Consider the following 24,119-nt stretch of genomic DNA (forward strand, 5'->3'; position numbering starts at 1 on the left):
TCTAAAGGTGTGCGCTTGACGAGGGTACAACCTCTGATGTTATATTTGAACAAACGAAATATTTAAGCAAATAAACATTCGGGAGCAGACGCTCCCGGGCCAAGTTTTCAAAGTGTGGTTGGTAAAATAATTTTATTGACTGCTTGCAAATAGTATAACGTTACTTTTCAACAAGAAAAGGCCTGTAACATATACCGTACCGTAACAGCCTGTTAATGTCCCACTGCTGGGCTAAAGCCCTCCTCTCCTCTTTTTGAGGAGAAGGTATTGGAGCTTATTCCACCACGCTGCTCTAATGCGGGTTGGTGGAATACACATGTCGCAGATTTCAGTGAAATTAGACACATGCAGGTTTCCTCACGATGTTTTCCTTCACCGTAAAGCACGAGATGAATTATAATCACAAATTAAGCACATGAAAATTCAGTGGTGCTTGCCCGGTTTGAACCCACTATCATCGGTTAAGATTCACGCGTTCTTACCACTGGGCCATCTCGGCTCTGTAACATATATTAAAGATAATAACAGCATTTTACTCTCAACCATTTACGTGATCTTATGTAATGTAAAATAACAGTCTGTGAATGTCCAACTGCTGGGCAGTAGGACATGGCTTGGAGCTGATTCCGCCACGTTGCTTTAATGAATATAAATGTGGATTCCTCGTGGCACATGAAGAAGTTTCCTTAATCACCGACCTTGAAATGAATGAAATGCAGAAATTTAACGCATGAAAATTCAGTGGCGCTTGCTCGGGTTTCTACACTATGCCATTTCGGTTCTCATAACTTTTACTCTAAATATAAACTTAAACATGATTTAATTTATAGATTTTTGATCGGATTTGAAAAAGAAAACAGCAATTCAAGCGGAATTTTCCATCCTTTGCGAATTTAATTTCAAATTTAGTAAGATGCATTATCCCTTACAATTCTATTTCTTAAAAGGCTTTATCACTCATATTTTATTCAAAACATAATTTCTATCCTAAAACGAGAATTTGCCGACATTCAACATTTAAACGTTTAAGATTAAACTATTCACAAATGTTTCTATGGTCTAATTACGCAGAGTGGTCCCATCCTGTGTACATTTTCTTTGATGTTTCCATTGAATAACTTTATATACATTTATGCTGTTGCTAGTAAGAGCCGTACTATGTATCTAAGGAGTTTGAATAGAATAAAAAAAATATTTGGATATTTTGTAAGTTCCTTTAAGATACTTTCATTAGATGGAAACTTATGGAATTTTAGCGAATATCTTGGTTCAAATTCGGGTAAGCACAATTTAATTTACAGATGATTGACAAGCCGGTTGGCGTGGTTGGTAGATACTTGCCTTTCACGCCGAAGGTTGTGGGTTCGATTCCCACCCAGGACAGACATTTGTGTGCATGAACGTGTCTGTTTGTCCTGAGTCTGGGTGTAATTATCTATATAAGTATGTATTTAAAAAAAACAGTAGTATATGTAGTATATCAGTTGTCTGGTTTCCATAGTACAAGCTTTGTACAAGCTTAATTTGGGATCAGATAACCGTGTGTGAAAAATGTCCCAGGATAAATAAATAAATAAATAAATAAATAAAAAAGATGTATAAACACGTAAGCTAGATAAGTTCCATGTCTCTCCCTTAGCACGAGCAGCTTTTGCAAAGCTGTTGAACAGTTATTGTCTGTTACTAATAGAAGTATTTAGTACCTATATTTATATGTATTCCGTATATATATACTAATTGTCACGGCGAGTGGTATAGAAATAAAATGCTACCTAGCAGATACTGAACAACGTGGATAATAAGAATAAAAACCATGTCAATTAAAAAGGCATATACATTTATATATATATATATATATATATATATATATATATATATATATAAACGGAGACAAAATATTAAATATATAAAAAATTAACAGTAAAATATTACGCAATAAAAAACTGCATTACAAGATTAACAGTCCCGAAGGCTATAATAAGGGAATAAAATATTGCTTTCCAGCAAGTCAACTTCCTTCGTAGTCGTAGAGACTGCATTTGCAGCAAGGCTGGCAACGCGAACACATGCACCAACCCGCTCACCGCGCCCGTATATCTGATGATGGTGCCGATGTCGGGACAGAGGCAGGCCACGAGTATGCAGAGCGCCACCACGCCCACGTTGACGGCCGGCGCTGGCGCGCGGCACAGCTGCGCCGCCTTTGCGCGCAGCATGAACACCACCAGTGGGTACACCGTCACCACCTGAAAAAGAAGTAACGCTCGCGCAATTTCTGTCATCACGTCATGCATTTCGAAATTGTTTAGAATATTATCTTCGATGCAAGACTGGGAGAGCGGAAAGCATATATAAAATATGGCTCCGACAAGCATGTAAGTTATGGTTACCAGCAGGAAAGCTATTGTTAGGTCGCGACCGTTTTTATCTTGTCTCGCATTATTGCCCATAATCGTGATTATAATGTTATGTATATAGAAAGAAAGGCCGAGCATCCCACTGAGCACGGCCGCGTCACTGCTTCCTCTCCCCTGAGTCACCATCAGGTCCCCCATGTTAATTTCCCAAGTCCAACCCTTCACTATTACAAATAGCAGCAAGTAGAACACTGATAGAGTTCCTAAAGAGTTAAATTTGGTGAAAAATGAAACATTTCTAAAACAAAGCAACGGGAAGACGATGATTGCCACGTAAAAGGGAACCGTGGTGTGCAGACCCCAGTACGGTGACGGCTCCACCATTGGTTGATTCGAAGGAGTGATCAGAGGAGACATAGGAGGCTTGTGTTGTAAACTGTCGAGTTTACCGTTTCCACGTCCATGAAGTAGTTGACGGTATGGTACAGGAAGTTGGTGATGAGCAGCCAGTAGACGACGTTGGCGCCGAGCAGCACGAGCACGCTGAAGGCGTGCGCCGCGCCCGCCGCGCCGCCGCCCAGCAGCGCGTGGCACAGCGCCGGCACCTCGCAGCGCGCGCCGCCATGATGCACGTTGACCCTGAGGAGTATGTGGGCCGTGTAGAGACACAGGGCCGACATGAAAGCGAGCAGGAATATATATAAATATATATATATACACTGCATCACGTATGTCTCTCCCAAGCTCGGTAGGTCTCTAGGCCACCTTCTTCAAGTTGTCGGTATACCTTGCTGGAAGGCGTACTGCGTTTACCGATCCGCGTTCTCAACTCTAGGACTCATCTGCTCTGTCAATGTGTTATCTATTTTTTTAAATAAAATATTTAGAAAACTGATACAACCGCCTCTTTCAGCACAATACCTGTAAAGCCGATAGAAACACGTACAAAATGTAGATGTTTCAGAAGTCAGTCGTTCGCGTAAGCTTGTTACGAAATACACGGACGAAAAGACTTGAATAAATTATGTTCACTCAATTTATATCGAGAACTATTGTTACTTGATTTTCCCTTGTTATTAAATCACTAAAGGTCTGGCTAAGTTATAAAACTATAGATTTTTACAAAGAATTTCAATATTATAATCGTATAATATTATATAGTCTGAATATTTCAATGAACTTGATAATTATTTAGTACATATAATAAATTTCTTTGTTAAGTTTTATGCAATAATTATAAGCATTACCTAACAACATTATATATATAAATTTTTCCATATTTAATTAGGTTGTAACATTTTTTATTTTTTTCATTTTTCCTTAATATAACTTTTCGGTGTACAAATGTATTATCGTATCATTAGTAATATATATCCACCCATCACCATCACCATGGAGTTCTGTGATAGTTTGCTCGCAGCCAAGATGCAGAAAGCGGAGCTACTAAATTTAGCTAGGGTAGTCCGCCGGTTTCTTAATCTGTCGTCCTGGCCCCAGCTATCTGGTCTCCCACGAACAGCGCGTAATCCTCCTACTATAAAATTTATTTGTGTAAAGAGTATGAGTCTTTATGTAAATTTATGTATTTAAGTAAGTCTATTGTAATAAGTTTTTATTGTTGTATGTAATATTATTGTATAGATTATTTTATTTTGTATGTGGACGTGACAGTTAAAATTATGTAGAACAAAAATAACAACAGAATCTTACCACGAAATGAAAAGTAAGTGCTACATTTATTATTTATCAAAAAAGTTGAACTTATATCTACAAGCCTTACAAGATTCATGAAATTGATACACTATTCCTGGTCGTATTGAAATATCGCTTTGTTTATTAAAATATTTATTGAACCAAATAAATTCACACGTTTGACTGAACATGCCAATAACAAAACTGAAAATTAAGTAATCTGTTCCTGTCACAGTGGATACCAAAAATCTGATAATACCAAGATGCGTTGGTGTGACTGAGGATCTATAACGGTCCGATGTCACTCACTGAATCCTGAGGAAATTGCAATGTACGAGGTATTGACGCGGCGGAATGTGTTGTTCACCAGCAAACCCTAAAATACTTACTATTGATTCGTGCATCGGCCAATTGTCACTATTTCATTTCTTTTGATCGTAACAGTACATTATGTATAAATTATAGTACATGCTGGTGGATATGTGCGTGCATATTTACACATAGCTTATTGTACTGTACAGGATTATATAAATGATAAATGGGCACAATGTTATTATTTATTGATGTTCATACAGGATACATAAATATAATTGATAAGATTATTTATTTTATTTGTCATGATTTTCCTACAGAATCTACATTCCGAACCGGTGGTAGCTTTACATTAATTTTACCCTTGTAAAAGTACTTGTAGGAACGTACTCGAACAAAGTAAAGTTTGTATGTATGCTTAAGTGTGTGTGTATATTTGTGTCTGTGTGTGCGTCATTTTGTACTGTTAAACAAATAATATTTTAACATGTTGTAGTTACAACACCTTTTCTTTAATAAAGAAAGGAAAGCGTGGAATATTATTCAACATATGGAAGTCTCTCTTTTCTTCCATAAGGCAAAATTATCAAGGTTCTCGCTCGAGGCTTACCCTCATCAATGTTCCTTTCTTGAAGTGTGTAATAAAAGTAAATTAAGGATTTCTTTATCCTGCTTATTTGTACAATACAGTTTTATAATTATTTTGAAATTAGATTTTAATTAAAAAAATACACGTATTTAAAACATTTTCTAAACATTATTCTGTTAAAATGTATATCTTATAATTAATATAAAACTCTTAAGTGGAACACTATAACTTTTAATATTGTAAATCTTTACAAGTAAGTTTACAACTTCGATACTCTTAAGAAATATTTATTGCTTGCTTACCTTAATTGTTCCATTTGAATAGTACTGTTTAATCGTTTAATGTGTTCGTTCGTAAAGGAATGTCGATAATCTATACAAATAAATGAGGAGTTTTTTTTTGCATTGCCTAACTGAAAAAACTACTAAACTAATATACATAAAAAAACGACGCAGCGCATTCCGGAGACTTTGGTACATAATTTTTCTTGAATTTCATGTGCTTGTTAATAATAGAAAAGGTTTGAATATCATAAAAAATCAAGGTACGAGGCGCATTCCTTTTTATTTTTTTCCTTTTTTAAGGTTGGTGGCACATTGGCGATGTAAGGGGTGGTTAATTTTTTTACAATGCCAACGTCTTGCAACGGTAGTGACCAATTACCATCAGGTGGTCGAAAGTAGCCGGTCCGCTGACTTAATCTATATAAAAATGAGTATATTCTTGTACATAGTCAACTTAGCACTTTATTCATTCATTTAATCAGCCACACATAGATAACAATCGACCAAGCTATAAGCACATCATTATTCTATCGTGTTTTCATACTTATAACTATTATTTAAATTAACTAATTAATATTGTAGTGAAATAAGATTGTATTTTCATTTATTTAATACAAAATATAGAAGTGTATGTGTAATTCATATTTCAATGAAAGAACTAAATATAAATATTATTTTAATAAATGTAAAAAAATGGAAATACTAAGACTGAAAAATATCTAAGATACGATTCTCATCAAACGAGTCGATTCGACGCGTTTTATGTGATATATTCCTAACGCAACTATTTCTACAAAATAGAACAGTTACAGCATCACTTACTACAAACGACCGTGGTAAATCTCCGTGTCAAATTAACAAGGGTCCATTTTGTATCTCGACCAGAATGCTTAGTAATTACAGGGATGAAAAAATATGTTCTAACTGGATACGGGCCTATTAATTATCCTCAGACCGTCAAGACAGATGCGAGCCTCGATCATCAGCAGAGCGAAGCGTTAGATTCGATATTTCTTTATTTTAATTTCAATTATATTTTCAGATAACATCTACTGGTGATGTCTAATGGTGCGTTTTCACTAAAATTGTTACCAATATCTGCAACTTTAGTAATTATTTTAAAAGTTATCGATAACTATTTATATTCAAGGAAGATATATTTAAGTTTTAAATAAAAACAGAAACAGAAATAATAATTTAAAAATAAGTACAAATAAAAAAAATCTGTTTTATTTTCAATTGTTATATTGTAGCTTAAGTTACTTTTGTCTCAAAGCGCTTAAAATAATTGAGTGAATATGATATAACAGCTTTTTTTTAGGACAAATGTGCAAAGTACCCATTCTATGGTATGAGATACCCGACGATCTGAGATGTTATGTCCCTCCCTCTGCCTGTAATTGCAATAGCTCACCCATACCGAAACACATATTACTTTAGGACCAAATAATATTTTCTATAATTTCTAAAAGATGCTGTGCTTCAGTTTAGAATGGCTGATTTTCTGTTCTTTGTTCTTTGAACGGGAAATTCAATATAATCCCCGTGTCAGAAAGTTACTTTGTTTGAGATAAAACAATTAACGATATAAATAAATTATTGTACATTTAGTACACCAAAAGTTCGTTCTTCGAGAACGAATATGTGCTATCTACAAATTCAGGCCTTAAGAGCGAATTGCTAATCAAGTTCAAAGTTAAAAAAGAAATATTGTATGTAAACAACATTATAATTTCAAGGATTGTGACTGATCGAAAACATAATTATGTTTTAATCTTGGAATGTACTGTAATCTTTACAGTTTTGATTTATACTTGTGATGTTTTGGATTATTGAGACAAAAACTGGACAATTAATTATGCAAAGAATCTAGGTCAGTAGGGATTTTTTGTGAGATTCTTTTGTTATATTTTTATAATGATGAAAAACTCTTGGCGTTTATTCAATTATAAAATTATACATTTTTTTCCACAAAAAAATAACATATCTGCTGTCGCTTTACACCCATAAAAGTAACCTATATTTTAAAACAAATATAAAGTATAAAGCTTCAAGACCAAGCTGTTTAACCAATGTGTCTTGCCTATACTCACCTACGGTGCCGAAACATGGACGCTTACTAAGCATAGCATGCGCAAAATAAAAGTGGCACAAAGGGCGATGGAGCGTGCTATGCTAGGCATCTCCCTCGTTGATCGTGTACCAAACGCAGAAATCCGACGAAAGACGAAAGTCGAAGATATTGGGATGCGTATTACGAGGTTAAGATGGGCTGGACACTTGGCCAGACGAGAAGATGGAAGGTGGACTAAAGTCGTCACGGAGTGGTGGCCTAGAGAAGCAAAAAGGCCAGTGGGCAGACCAACCGCCCGATGGTCAGACGATTTTAGGAAGATGGCGGGTGCTCAATGGATGCGACTAGCACAGGACCGGGAGAACTGGCGCGCCTGTGAGGAGACCTATGTTGCAGTGGATTAATGTGGGCTGAATATGATGATGATGATGATAAAGTATAAGAATTTAAAATATATATTAAAATTAATTCTAGTAAAATCACATGTAACCGCATAACCGCATTTCGCAATTTGATCCATTAAGCGGTAATATTTTAATCAGAGCTATGTTAAACATAAAAAGACCGTTGGATATGCCTAAAAAGAAAATAATAAATTACTTCATTTTCTTAAAATTACATTTTACGTACAAAAGCTTTTTTTGTATTAATACGTTATAATGATAGGTCTTAAAATATCGTATAATAGACATAACTAAGACGTTTACGAGTATATATAAATAAAGAAATTAAAAAACCCGTGTACTTAATTACATAAAAATACATACAGATACTTATATATTAGAAGTTAAATATAATTAACAGGCCCGGACTTAAAGATCCAAGGCCCTCATGCACTTTGACATTTGACCCATTCCAAAGCGGTTAAAGTAAAATTATATTAATTTTTTGCTCAGCGGCTGGCGACTCTTGGCCAATTTAAGTGATAAATGAAACTGATGATTTTTTTTGCGGTCACCAACGCCCATAGTCATCGGCATTGTAAGAAATGTCAACCATCGCTTACATATCCAATGCGCCACCAACCTTGGGAACTAAGATTTTATGTCGCTTGTGCCTGTAACTAACTGGCTCACTCACCCTTCAAACCGGAACACAACAATATCAAGTACTGCTGTTTTGCGGTAGAATAGAAGATACGCAATAGATAATGCTTATATAATATATTATATGTAACAGCAACGATTTTATTGCTTTATTAATCTGTCTGAAATTAGTCTTTCTGTAGAAATATTTGTTAATTTATACTTTTTTCACTGGCACTTATTATAATAATCACATAGATTCAATACCTTCAATTAAAGTTTCCATATAACCGTAAAGTATCAATACTTCAAGCGTAATACTTTTATCTCCAACAAACTTCACTCCCTTATTACTTCATTAAAAAGTTGGGTCCAGGTGCACATATTTTGAATTTTTCAGAGACCTTGTGGCGATATTAAATTTCGCGAGGGGTACTTTATTGCGATCCTACACTTTGTATAAGGACATTCACGAAAAAATGTAATATCGAGGTTATTTTAAGAAATATGTACTCAACGGTTAATTCTGTTTACTTTTATTATGTTTTTATATTCTTATATAATTAAATTAATTTGGTATACTTTTTATTTATGTGATAAAGACAATATTAAAATCTGTTCTAAAAATATATTAAGATTTAGTAGCATTACTGCCAGGAGAATAACTCTTAACTTATAGTTGATACAAGGTATTCGCGAGGTAATAGAGAATAATCATTTAATAACCTTGATTCGGATTAACTTTAGTAATGCATTGAGCATAATCTTTTACTTGCGATTCTCTTGAATTTGAATATACTAACTTTGCTGTTTTACTAATTTAATGTTTTCTGATTGGTGTGAATGTTGGTGTCCTTCATGGCAATAATTTATTTCCCTTACTATTTTCTGTTTGTTAACTCAGTCAGTGCTATAATATAAAAGGTGATCAAACTACGGTATTATAATGTAGACTAGCGTAGGTGCACTATTTGTTCTTTCATTCTCATAGTCCCATACCGTAACAGCCTGTGAATGTCCCACTGCTGGGCTAAAGGCCTCCTCTCCTCTTTTTGAGGAGAAGGTTTGGAGCTTATTCCACCACGCTGCTCCAATGCGGGTTGGTAGAATTCACATGTGGCAGAACTTCAGTGAAATTAGACACATGCAGGTTTCCTCACGATGTTTTCCTTCACCGTAAAGCACGAGATGAACTATAATCACAAATTAAGCACATGAAAATTCAGTGGTGCTTGCCCGGGTTTGAACCAACGATCATCGGTTAAGATTCACGCGTTCTTACCACAGGGCCATCTCGGCTTGTCCCATAGTCCCATGGAACAAAAGAATCTGACTCAACCACGTAGAGATCAAACGCTGGACACTACGTGCTTTCTAAAGCACGGTAATGTAACATCACCAACTTTTTCACAACACTTTGCTACTAAGGTTCCTGTCACGATTATTCTTATTGGCACTGGGTGTAAAATTAGGTACTCTATAATCAGCAGCTTATATGCCAGTCGCTAGATCATATTAAAAAACTCAAAAGTCAACTCAAAGGTGTAACTAACTATTTCAATTTATCGCATTGGTCTTGTCACGCATTGATGGGGTTGTCATTATGGACATAAATAATGAAAAATTTTAACCCATCATTTATAAACTATATCTGCTATCTTTTTAATTTCGAAAACCTACAAATTATATTGCTACGTATACTTAAATACTACTACTTAAACTTACTATATACTTAAGTTTTCCTTAAAACATCAAATTAAGATGAAATCATTAAATCCTTCCAGGAAATTAGAAGATTTATATAATAATTAAAATGGAAGCTGGTGACATAGTTTTATTTATAGAAACACTACACATGTACGTATTTATGTATAGGCACACTGTATATGTATTTATGTATAGGCTAGCACATCCCTAAGTTGTTTATGAAGGAATCTTTATAAATAATAATGAAGGAGATCAGGTGCTTTAGGAGAACAGGATTAGGCATAATTAGGGGTTAACCCATCTTAACAAATTTTATAGCAAGTGGAGCATATAATATTCTGTCCACCTGTGTACGAAAAATACTTATAATGTCATTAATAAAGTTGAAAATAAATAGAAATGAAAAATAATGTTAACAATTTAGTATCATATTATTGGCTTGAAACCAGATCTTTGCTTTCTTATGTTTTTCTTATTTTGGTTTTATACATACAAATGTTAATATTTTAAATGGAAATGTTTTAACTAGCTGATAACGTAAGTTGGACCTACTAATCTTTATCCAATTGATGTATCATTTCTAAATGCATACCAAGATATTTACGTTTATGGGATTACATTCATCAAAGTCAAAGTCAAAATATAAAGCTATAAAAAAGAGTCGTGGGAAGCCGTTGGATGCGGGGAGCCGAGGGATGGAAATCCTTTGTTCAACGGTGGACGTCTTTCAGCTGACGTGGTGAAAGCTACCACTGGTTCCGAATGTTTTTTTTTTATATTTGCCGGGAAGGCAAATGACGGCCAGTACAGTTGGAAAAAATGTTCTGCACTAGCCACCCCCGCCTTGCCAGCCCACAAGACACCTCTTCTCGCCTCGTTTTAAGGAACTCGGGTTGTAAGAGGAGGAGAACACGTGAGCAGGTAAAGAGTTCCATTTTTTGGAAGTGCGACAAAGAAAGGAGTTGCCAAATTTATTTGTATCACATCATATCACAGTTAGGCGGTGACATCGAAAACCAGTACGCGTAGACTTATGAAGGAAGGAGGAACCAGGAATTAGAGAGAATAAATCCTCAGAGTACTCGCCATGATACAGTCGATAGAAAGCGCTGCTATCTCTCTGTAGATTCTACGGAGAAAAATCGGCAAAAAACGCAGTACTTACCCTTTTAATATTTAAAAAAAATACATGTAATAATCATATGCAATTATATTTATATGTATAAACATCAACGAATACTAACTCCAAGCTCTTCTATCCTTTATATAATCCTATAAAGTATATAATATAAGCTTTTTTTTAATGTGAGTTTTAAATGTACTTATTGGTAAGTGTAATTTTTTAAATAACCGCTGATGATGATTAAGATAGATAGACCGCGTGTTAAGTATCCTTTGTCCTTTTCTGTTCTTATTGTTTCATATGCAAACGATTTTGTATATAATTTTTAATCTGTATTAATTGAAAAGATTCCCAATGTAATTGAGAAATTCAATCTACATTTAATTTTGATAGTTTAACGTTGAGAGGGCTCTGTTCAGACTCACCAGGGTTGGTACCACTTGGTTATTCTACCGCTAAATATTATTACTATTTAATATATGAATAATTATGTAGGTATATGGTATACGATGATATGTTTTTTTTACAATACTAATGTGTTTATTACATACAATATTCTAGTACTGAAATAAATATAACAAAATGTTCAAAGATGAAATTAAATCTAAACTTAATATAATTGGAGTGATTTGATTTTAATATTTTGTCTCGAAATTGATTTTCTAAATCGGAAACACGATTCGTGTCTCAAAATAAACGATGCGATTATTCGACGTTTTGTAAATAATAACTTGTTATTCGAGATATCTTGATCGAAGGAAAATTATAAATTATTTATTTATTCAAAGAAATACAGTTTATAATTATATAAATTCAGAGCCAGGAATAAAAATACTATGAACTCGCTATAATGTATAGTTTCTTCGTGGGTAGACCAGTAAAAGTAAGATACTAAAGTAGCTAAATTTATTTCTCTCACTTACAAGTAATTCTGGTGCCAATTAGAAATATTTTGTATTGCCATGTTTTGGTTTAAATTGGGAATGAGTCACCAGTACAGGGTCTCCTTTCATGAATATAGTAATTTCTGAAAGCAAAGTTTCAAATAAATTCATGTTGCATAATTTTATGAAATCCCAACAACATCCCAGTATTTCAAATCGTAAATTAAAACCTAATAGTACAATATAAATTTAAAAAAGAATCACTCTTAAACTTTTCAAATTCAAAGAAAACAATCTCAAAGTACGAGAACAATTATAATTCTGCTTTACTTAACACTTTCTTGTTATTCTTGAAATCTTGAATTCAAACTAAAGGCAACAGTGAAAGCGAGCGAAAATACGGATGGTGGACGTAATTTGAATTGCTAATATATTCGAAATGAAATCTAATGCGGTATGAATGTATACAGGTGGTCATATTGTGCTGAAATTATGCGTGAATTTTGTCAACCATTTTGATTGTTATATAATACGAAAGGTATTCCATGTGTTGTCTACGTAAGCTTTGATATAAACAAACGTATGAGTAAAATTATTATGGTTATATATTGTCGGTGGTATGTAGGAAAATATCGCGAGAAAATCTACACGAGTTGGATGAAAATGTACCAAATATTAGTGGAGCCCACTAGCTCGCATTGAAGCAGCGTGGTGAAATAATCTCCAAAGCATTCTATCTAGAGTAGAAGAGGTCTTGGTTTAGCAGTGGGGCATTTACAGGTTGTCATTTTGTTTTTAGTTTAATAGAATTTCGAGACCAGGTACAGACAACAGTGCTCATTTATTATATACGTTTCTGCTGACATTTGCTTTAGAATCAATTAAAGAAAGGGATACAAACAATTTTCAACTTGATGTAATTATTCACTACTGGCTCTGCAAAAATGCAAACCATTTCTTCGACCATTAAAGTGCCTTCGATCATGGGATTTAAGATGTTGTGACTCACTCACCCACCAACACAACAAAATTCATTAGGTGGTACTCAGACGTACTTTAATGAAGCTCCCCCTTCTTATTACGCGTTCTTACTTTATGTATTTATTTTAATTACAATAGGAATTATATTATATCCTTGATGTTTTATCATATGTGTAAATGTAAGTCTAGTCCAAGGCCGGAATAAATATGGTTGAATTTTATACGATTGCTTAACTATTTGTCAAGCCATTTGTTTATCTGTATCTGGCAAACTGCCGCGTCGACTCATTTGCATGCCAAGTTCCTGTTGCACTGCCCTTTGTAGTAAGTTATGAATACGGAATACTGGATATATCGAAATCGGATAAAATATTAAATATAACAAAAATAACCGTTATATCTCCTTATAAACATCAGTTACTTCTTCCTTTTATAGTTACTTTATGATATGAATTCCCTTGTTAATCTTGTTTATAAGGCTACAGCTCTTTGGGTCTCGAAAATCTCGGACTCTTAATAAAAGTTTTTGCATTTTCTGTGAAAGAATTTTCAATCACAGCCTGCCAGCCTGGTCCTTCTGAACTTGGGTCAAATTGGTCTCATAGAATTGTGAGCATGAGATAATATAATCAGGATCTTTGCGTATATATTAACTTACTTTAATATCACTTACGCAGTTGGTTTGTCCATGAGAACAGATCGCTGTGGTCGCAGTTCGAATACGGAGCTTATTATTACAAGTTGGTGTTAATAATCACGTCTGTACCATTTGCTTGTTACATTAGACTTTTTTATTTATTGCTATAAATAAATAAATAAATCCAATTTCATACTTCATAGTCTACGAACGAAAGTAGACTATTCAAAGAGAAATGACCCTTATTCTCAATAAATTGTACTCATAAAATGACTCTTTTGAAATGAGGATTGGCAAGGATCTAATAAAGAAATATATCTACTACTCTTAGATAAATTACTTAGGAACAAAAGAGGTTGTAACCATCTGTTACAGAAACCCATTTATTCAATTGTAAAGCACATAATCAGTAGTGCATGTATTTTATATATATATACTCACTTCGCAATTTAGTCTTGAAAAGTTTGAGAACCGACTAAGAGTGTTAAGTTACGATATATATATATATCCTTTAAATGTTAAATTATTATAGTCCATAAACCGTGATGATTTAGTGCTTAGAAGGCGAGAATCTTAACTGACGATTGCGAGTTCAAAGTCGGGCACCATTGAATTTTGCGTGTGCTTAATTTGTGTTTATAATTTATACTGGTGGTAGGGCTTTGTGCAAGCTCGTCTGGGTAGGTACCACCCACTCATCAGATATTCTACCGCAAAACAGCAATACTTGATATTGTTGTGTTCCGGTTTGAAGGTTGAGTGAGCCAGTGTAATTACAGGCACAAGGGACATAAAATCTTAGTTCCCAAGGTTGGTGGCGCATTGGCTATAAGCGATGGTTGACATTTCTTACAATGCCAATGTCTAAGGGCGTTTGGTGACCACTTACCATCAGGTGGCCCATATGCTCGTCCACCTTCCTATTCTATAAAAAAAAAAAAAATCTCGTGGTCGGCGGTGAAGGAAAACGTCATGAATACGCGTGTGCTTGTGCAACAACGTACTTCCAATAATAGAACAGTATGGTGAACTAAGCTCTATTCTCGTCAAAAAGGAGAGAAGGCTTTATCCCAGCAGTGGAACATTTATATGCTTTTTACTTTTATTATAGTTAATGTCACATATCACGTGATGACATTTCACGACCCTGTTATACGATGATTTCAACGGACTTCTTGTGGAATAGGATATTATTTACGGCTCGCAAAAATAAAACACTTGGCGCCGTCACTTTTATTAAGTAATGCTTTGTAACATGAAAGGAATATTGGTATATGTTTTGACATATAATATATCTTTTAAAGTAGTAAACATAAATAAACTTTTCAAAATTACTTCTATGTCCTATGTAGCTTATTCTAACACGCTGCTGCAATTGATGTTTTTGCTTTTATTTTAATTACTGTTATCATAACAATGAAATTATCATATTTTGCTTTAATTTTCCGAGTAACCGCGGTGGCCCTTTGGCCAGAACGTATAATTATTAATCGAAAATTGCGCGCTTAAGGCCGGCCAAGCTCCGCTGAATTTCCACGTGTTTATAATTCATCTCATGTTCAGCGTTTAACGTAAACATGCATAATATGTTGATTGAAATCCTGCCATTTGTGCATCCATCAACCCACATTGAAGAAGCATGGTGGTAAAATTTTCAGACGCATTAAAACGAATACCGGTTATAACATAGCATTCAATATATTATATTATGTATTTTATGATTATTTTAACTCTTAAAATAAAAAGATTATTAAATGTATCATTTTTTTATATAATCAATAGAAATTTTTATAGGTCACTATGATAAAAAATAATAGGAAGTTAATCGAATAAAAATACGGTGAAAATATCGTTCCTAATTTAAAGTAAATAAGAACGCCATTTGTAAAAGTAATGGCTCCGTTCTATTTATTTAAAAAGAAGGCAACTAGGACGAGTGAGATTAGTAAAAAACCTTTAAATTGTTAAATGTCCCTTCACAAATTTTATTGCTCGAACTTTTAAGGTTAGAGATCACTGTCAGTTTAAATTCAAAATGGCAACCAGCTTTCATCGTTGTATAATCCGCCATTTGTAATTTAAAGAGGTTTATTTTTTCCTTTAAATCGGTTTTATTTTAGCTTATCAGAAATAATTGGAGTTTAATTTAGTTTAATTATTTACAACTTCGAAATTGTGGTAAATATTTTTAGAATTGCATTATATCAATATGGATTTTAGAAGTGAACATTTTTATACAATTGCAATGTCTAGTGCTTTTAAAATTTTATTCGTCAGATTGAAAAGTTTGCAGCCAAGAGTGAAGTCCCTACTTTGAAAGAGAAGTAAATTTTTAAGTTAAGTTCAAGCTGACAGAAGAATTACTAACTTGTTCGGAAGTGTTTTAGTTTCGTATTCTTCGAGATTTTCTTATGTATTTATACGACTTGTGCCCTGTTATTTTTAACCGCAATAGGTTTGTATTATTTATGTCCGTAACTACCACGTTGGTCTAGTGGCTTAAGAAAGACCTTAGAATTATTGTACGTTCAAATCCCGGGACTGGCCAATGAAAAGTTATTGGATTTTTCTATAAAACAATTCTAAGTAACCGCCCGGAGTTTGGAATTTGCCGCTTCTTACATTGTAATAAGCAATAGAACAAACAACAACAAAACAAACAATAAGATTAAATTAATAAGTGTAAACGTAATTTTTGTTAAGCACTTGAAATTCAAATTTTTAAAAAAATAGAATATATAATTATTAAGTCGGATACGGATCGATCGTTTCGCTCGATACTAATTGTATATTTGTTCTTATGTTATTATGATATTGATCTCATTTTATTATGCATATAAAATCCCATTGTGATTACACACTGATGAAGCATTTGTAGGATAGGGGCAGGTTTCTAGTTTAAATACGCGTAACTAAATTACGTTTGATTATTTCTTAATTTATTGGAAGCAATGTTAGAGTAAAAGGTAAGCATTTACACTCATACAGAAACGCTATGTTAAAAACGGTATCTTTAAGCGATACATATAAAATTTCTCCATGAAATTATTCTTTCGTCGGTGTCAAATAAATAAAATTTACAGCAAAATCTTAATAAAAAAATTAAAGATGTCGAAATATATTAAGTAAGTAAAGTCCTCCAGTCGAGATGGCCTAGTGGTTAGAACGCGTGAATCTTAACCGATGATCGTGGGTTCAAACCCGGGCAAGCACCACTGAATTTTCATTTGCTTAATTTGTTTTTATAATTCATCTCGTGCTTGCCGGTGAAGGAAAACATCGTGACGAAACCTGCATGTATCTCATTTCATTGAAATTCTGCCACATTCTACCAACCCGCATTGGAGCAGCGTGGTGGAATAAGCTCCAAACTTTCTCATCAAATGGGAGAGGAGGCCTTAGCCCAACAGTGGGACATTAACAGGCTGTTACTGTTACTGAAGGTCCTCCAGAGCGATTACAGCCATGGAGGCAAATCTCAAGACAGGACATATTATAGTGCACAATGTGTGCACAAACACAGGTGCACTCTCTATTCCCTAGCTCTCATAATCCGATAGGACGACAATCCAACGCGATCGGAAAGAGTTCAGGCGCAGGACCAACGCTTTACACGCTTTACGTGCTTTTCGAGGCACGGGAGTGTACAACACTTCCAACTTCCAGTCCCCAGGCTTCTACTAAGAATTTTCTGACAGAACAGCCCAATAACTTTTTATTGGCCCGACCTGGGAATTGAACCCAGGACCTCTGGGTCAGCGGCCTTATATATTTTGTATAGTCACTACACCAACGAGGCAGTCGAAATTAATATGTATATTGTATAAACATTCAGTTAAATATCCCTTTACCTCGAAAAATGATAAAGTATATAGTACCTATGATAATGCACTTTCATCTATCTATTTTATCATACTTATGATAAAAGCTAAGCACCATAAATGAAAATGTATCAAAATGTAAACAAATTAAAAAGGGAAACATGATAAAAATAAATTAAGCATATTACAGTTTGATGTGAGGTTCTAAATTATTCTGAGCCTGTTATTAAGCTTTGCGATTGTCGGATAGAGAAAATTCGACAGAGGTTCATCTCAGTGTGCTCGCCAAGAATATTAATGGGCAGGTCGGCTCGGTCTCGCCAACGAAGATTAAATAGATTGTCCTCTTAAATTTGATTTTTAGTCAAATTTTTGCATAAATATAACGCTACGTTTTCATATACATGTTATTTTTGAATTTGAATTAATTAATATGTATATATAAAATAATATTTTAACCAATTAAAAATTAGTTTTTGTCAAGGTTATTTATGGTGATGGTGATATTCACAGAATCAGAAGTTCCACCTGATAGTAATTGGTCACACAATTGTTACTAAATAGGTACTAAATGCTGGTAGTATTTTAAAGCTGATCTGTCACTTTGTACAGTTATTCTGATGCACGCTCGTTGTAGTTATACGGATGTATGTTAAAGTGTTTTGCAAAAGCGTATGCTTACGATGTTGTGAAAATTCAAGTCCACACATAAAACGATAACGATCATATTTAAGATATATTCCAATAAAATAATTAATGCAGGTATGTTTTTGTTTTTGTATTGAAATAATCTCTATGCAGTATTCCATCTTGGAAGTATAAATACGTTTTGCAATATTGCAGTGTTATATGAAATTTGTAAGAAGCATATTTTTATTCATATCAACGTTGATGTCAAGTTATACGTTCATGCACACGAATATGAAATACTTTCACTTGGTCATTCTGAAAATTCTTGCATAGAATAGTATGTTGATACGAATATGTCGTATTGAAGCAAAATTCTAAAGAACACATTGAGTTATTTTCCGACTAGCGTATAGTACCTTACATCTAACTTTAAATAAATTTGAATAGACCCTTATACTATATAAATTATTTTTGAAAAGATTGTGTACATTAGACTGTTGATAAAGGTCAATTATAATTAAATCATAGAAAATATACTTTTCTGATTCTAAGTTTATGTGGATAAAATAGTAAGCATAAAGTAAAAAAGTAACAACCTATATATGTCTTTAAAAGGAGAGTATTTTTTTAAAGAAGGTTTAGAGCTATTGACTCTAACGCACTGCTCTAATACGGGCTGGTGGTCCTCACGATGTTTTGTTTGTGATTTGAATTCGTAATGCATTAAGGTCCTCCAGACCGATTTCGGCTACTCTCAAGAGAGATTAGCCAACTGCGCAGGACATATTATAGTGAACAAGTGTGTGCGCAAACACAGGTGCACTCCCTATTTCCCAACTTTTACTGGCTCAACCTGGAAATTGAACCCAGTACCTCCGGGTCCGCAGCCTTACATATAGCCACTAGACCAACAAGACAGTCAATACCTCACACTACATCTCCTGTACATAACCGCTGTAACGTCGATCAGAAGGACAACATCATCTTTAAACCTATGATAAGGTTATACCTTAAGGTTATACTTTACTATAGTAAAGCGTAATCGTTTGCACTTGCACTGGTGGTTGTATCATGCTGCATGTCTGCAGGTAGCAAGGAATGGAGGACAAAAATGTTACGTGCCTGCGCGTACCTTGTGTCTGTAGTTATATTGATTGTTCGACCTTTGAACTGTAACACAACAATGATAAGGATCGCTATTTAGTATACTTGATGAATATAATTATTAATACTTGATGAATGGGTGGTACCTATATAGACCGCCATTCACAATGTACTACCACCAAGTAAATGTTGCGTTTATAATATCATATCATGAACGTTATGATATATTCTTCAAAACAACGTTACAATTTTTCGCATTAATCCTTACGATTAAACTCAATCAAATGTTAATTAAATATTAATTATTCACTTTCAATCTTCGGTTGGATGCAGGTCCGTTGTTTGCTTTCAATATTCATAATCTGCTCGGCTTATTTCATTTACATTGTGATAACTGAGATGAATATTTTATAAAAATAAATTAAGAAAAAAATCACTTACGCATTTGTATATAATATTTGAGTATCATTTTAGATTGTAAGCTAAACTAAGTGTTATTGAAACAAACAAACAATAAAATATATATACAAGTTATTTTTCGAAAGTCGAGATGGCCCAGTGGGAAAGTCGAGATGGCCCAGTGGTAAGAACGCGTGAATCTTAATCGATGAACGTGGGTTCAAACCCGGGCAAGCACCTCTGAATTTTCATGTGCTTAATTTCTGTTTATAATTCATCTCATGCTTTTCGGTGAAGGAAAACATCGTGAGGAAACCTGCATGTGTCTAATTTCATTGAAACTATGCCACATGTGTATTCCACCAACCCGCATTGGAGCAGCGTGGTGGAATAATCTCAAACCTTCTCCTCAAAAAGGGAGAAGAGGCCGTAGCCCAGCAGTGGGACATTTACAGGCTGTTACTACAAGCTATTTATTATAAAGATTTGTGACACGCTCACGTAAATTATATATTCATTTCCTAGAAAAATTATAAAAAACACATAAAAATTCAGAACTGTGTACTCGGATGTGAATCTTTGGCTAAAATTCAAGTGTTATATATACTGAACCATCTGAACTTCAATTCACTAAACGGTTCACAAGAACAATAAATGGTTGTTCTTTAAATTCTTGCATGTTATTGTTTATGGAAGAAATTGTTTCAAGCAATTTTCTCGAAGCGAAATTGAAATTGACAAGATGGCAAGCGCAATTTCATTTTTAAATCACATCATAGACTTGGGATTCGTCCTGACTATACATGACTACAATAAGCTAAGGTTTTGAGTTGAAATATTTAATAAGAGTTTGTTATCGTTCATCGAAATAATTGTAACAAATTTAGCATTCATGTAACAACAGCTTTCTATGAACATACACACAAAATGTTGCCGTCAAGTGACTCCCGGCAGAAAGTTTCAAAATTGGTGGTTATTGAAAGATTTTATAATCAAATAAAATAAAAAATGTATATGACAGTGGCAGCGACGGCTGAGCGATAGAGCTTTGTCTATGTTCGGTGGTACGAGGTCCATCACGATATTGTATCAAAATAAACTCGATGTAGGTATAGTACTCGGTATAACCAGAGATTTATTATTGCAAATCACAATCCACTATAATTATAGGTACTAGGTAGATAAACCGACAGTTTCGCCTTGGAGGTACGGATTGGTCGGCTTCTCAAACGCAAGTTTTCGTTACACAGTCCCCCACTCTCCAAGACAACTCTGTCCACGTGACAACACCAAATGACGTCACCGCGTTTACCCGTTACTACTATAATCAGGTCAGCGACTTTTAATTAAAATTATTGTTTTTCCACGACATATAGTTTAATTAAAAATATTTATCTCATTATTATAATAATATATGTCAACGAAGTATATGCACTTCGCTCACAAAAAGAAAAAGACATCCGTCATACAAGTCGGTCTTCTCCCAAGAAGCGCTAATAGATTTTTCATATAAACATGAATTTGAATTCTTTTAAAATATGCACTCGATCGTAAAATATAAATTGTAATGCTGTCTAGTAATAACAAAATTAAAACGTCATAAATCTAAATTATAGTAAAGTTTCAACGAAGGCTTGGAAAACACGTCTGTAGAAATACAATTATAAAAACAAAACTGGCACTCGTGTTTAAAGTGAAATTAGATTAGTTAACAATATTTCGACTGAGGTATACTCTTCAAACTCGTCTATAAACATTTTATGTAAAAACATATAATAAATAAGGTATGTTTGGATATGGATTTTTTGTTAATTGCTATATGGAGAAACTGCTTTAAAAGTTACTTTGTTGCTTGTTTGCCTCACAGATCAAGAATATGATATATGCGTCCTTTTGCTGATACGAACAACGTTAGCAAATTTAGAAACTTTGGCTACTTCTCCGTCAATGAATCGTGCATTTACGCTTATGTGTGCGAAATTCTAAAGATTACTTGATTTCCAAGTATATCCATTAGAATATTATGTTGAATATTTCTTATTGAAATAAGTATATACGAAATAAAAATCAAAATAGATGTACAAATTAAGCTTCAATAGCGCAATGGTTCATGGACCGCATAGCAATTTAAAGGTCGCAAGTTCTGATCCCTTGGCTAGTGCCGTTGTCAATTTAATAGGAATATTAGTAATTCCTTAAAAAAGTTTGCAAGTATTTAAAAAAAATCATGACATGGAATGGTGGCAAACATTCTAACAGTTTCACCATTGAAACGTTAGTTCGATTATTATCAGGATCAAAAATGAACTAGCCTATCTATCGTAAATGGCAAGCTATATAACACCTTATATATTTCAATAATGTATTTACACTATTACTCTAAGATTCAAGTGCTTTAATTGCAATTAGAACGAATATATCATTTAGAATACACAACGAATTTTCTACGTATGTAAATTTTAAGATACGAAAATCCCTGCATAACTCCATATCGTTATGAAAACATTTGCTCAGTGTAGTTACAGTAATAACAGTTTCAAATCAAATCATAGTGCACGCTTTGAGTTAAGGGATTAATTAAGGAACGAATGTATAGCGTCATATGTATGCCGATGTGTTTGGAAAGTATCTTTATTAGGTTATTTCGCTAACGTAAAAGTAACCTACATAAGTTAAAAAGAGTTTAAATAATCTTTTTTGTACTATAGGAGTTGGGCTGGCAAATGGGACACCTGTCAATTGGTCAGCAATAGACATTGGCGTTCTAAGTTCCATTTCTTACATCGCGAATGCGCCGTCGATCTTGGGAACTAAAAAGTTGTATCCATTGTGCTTATTAACTGTACCAATACCAGCTTCTGCACTGGCTTACTTATCATTCAAATTGGAACAGAGTCATGTATAATTGATGAATAGGTGGTATGTACTTAGATGGGTCACCGATTATATTAAATAGTTACAATTAATAAAAAATATAAAGTCACATTAAATATATAATATGGCGCTTGTCAAATAATACTGTAAATGTATTTAATTAACACAACAATTGAAAAGATAGGTATTCTTTTCAATTGTTGTGTTAATTAAATACATTTACATTTTATCTATTTTGATAGAATCTACATTCCGACCCGTTGGTAACCTTGAATTGAATTTAATCTTATAAAATCACTCAAAAGTGCTTGCATATATTATTATTATTATTATTGCCTCTTTATTTCCATAATAAATAATATATTAAACAAGTATATCATATGATTAATTATTACATAATATGTGCGTGCATTAAAAAATAAAATATTACTATTAATAATAATTAAATTTAAATTCCAATCTTAATTAATAATTTGAATCTATATAAATTTTAAATGATAAATAAATTAAAAAGAATTAATTAATGATAAATAAATTTAAAAGAATCAAAATCAAAATTCATTTTTATAAATCATACATCAATATGGATTTACGGGTAAAGGCCTCCTCCATTTTGCTCCACATCTGTCTTTTGCTTTGGTGATCCAAATTTCACCAGCTTTTCTTTTTATTTCATCAATCCATTTTTCCTTTGGTCTACCTCTTAATCTTTTATTTGTTGGTCCTTGCCAGGTAGTTACCCTTGATGTCCATTTTCCTTGTCCATACGCGCAATATAACCCGCCCAATTCCATTTTTGTTTTTGAGAATATTCTAAAGCGTCTATTATTTTTGTTGTTTTCCTTATTTTTGTATTTATTTTCCGATGTTGTCTTTGTATGTTTAGTAGACTCCTTTCCATCGCTCTCTGGCACACTTGTATTTTGTTTTTGGTGTAGTTATTGTAAATCCATGTCTGGCAGCCATATGTAAGACAAGGTAGTAAACATGAGTCCATTATTTTTTTTCTTAAGTTTTAAAGATAATTCTGATTTAAGGGTTTCTTTATTGCTCCAGAATTTATTCCAGGTTATGTTATGTATGTTGTATGTGGAGATGGAGGGTTCTAGTCAGCATATATTATAAAAACATATAATATATACCAGCTGAATATGTAATAAATAATACACACACATAAGCGATACACGCAACTTGCGTACCGTCATCAGTAAAATAATCTTAATTAATAACTTTGAAATAAAAATGAACTGTAATGACGAAAATTTGAAGCAAATATTTGGTAACGTCCATGTTTTTTATGACCAGAATATTTAAGTTTGAAACATGAATAGAAAATATAAAATATCTTTATATGTGAATCTGTTGTTGATGTCAGCTGACAGTATTCCTAATAGAAGTGAAAGACCATACGCGAGAATATTGGGGATATTTTAATATATAAGTATATTTTATTACACTTAATACTTTCGTAAAGCAAAAGAAAATGAAGTTTTGCAAAATTCTTCTTTGATTAGTAAAATATCTAGAAAAATGTTCTTAAGTTTCATGTTTGAAAAAAAAACAACTTATAAAAGGAGGTTCGAAAAATAATAAATATTATTAAAAGCATTTTCTGATTTAAAGTTA

General features: G+C 33.5%; 1 protein-coding gene across 1 annotated transcript; it reads right to left on the reverse strand.

The window, feature by feature from the left end:
* Positions 1-1,928: 1,928 nt before the first annotated feature.
* Positions 1,929-3,082, reverse strand: LOC126776679 (sodium-coupled neutral amino acid transporter 9-like). The gene is given in 2 exon segments (XM_050499301.1): positions 1,929-2,756; positions 2,759-3,082. Coding segments are annotated over 2 exon segments (1,152 nt in total).
* Positions 3,083-24,119: the final 21,037 nt, after the last annotated feature.

The sequence above is a fragment of the Nymphalis io genome, chromosome 21 (assembly GCF_905147045.1).
Source record: "Nymphalis io chromosome 21, ilAglIoxx1.1, whole genome shotgun sequence".
Lineage (NCBI taxonomy): Eukaryota > Metazoa > Arthropoda > Insecta > Lepidoptera > Nymphalidae > Nymphalis > Nymphalis io.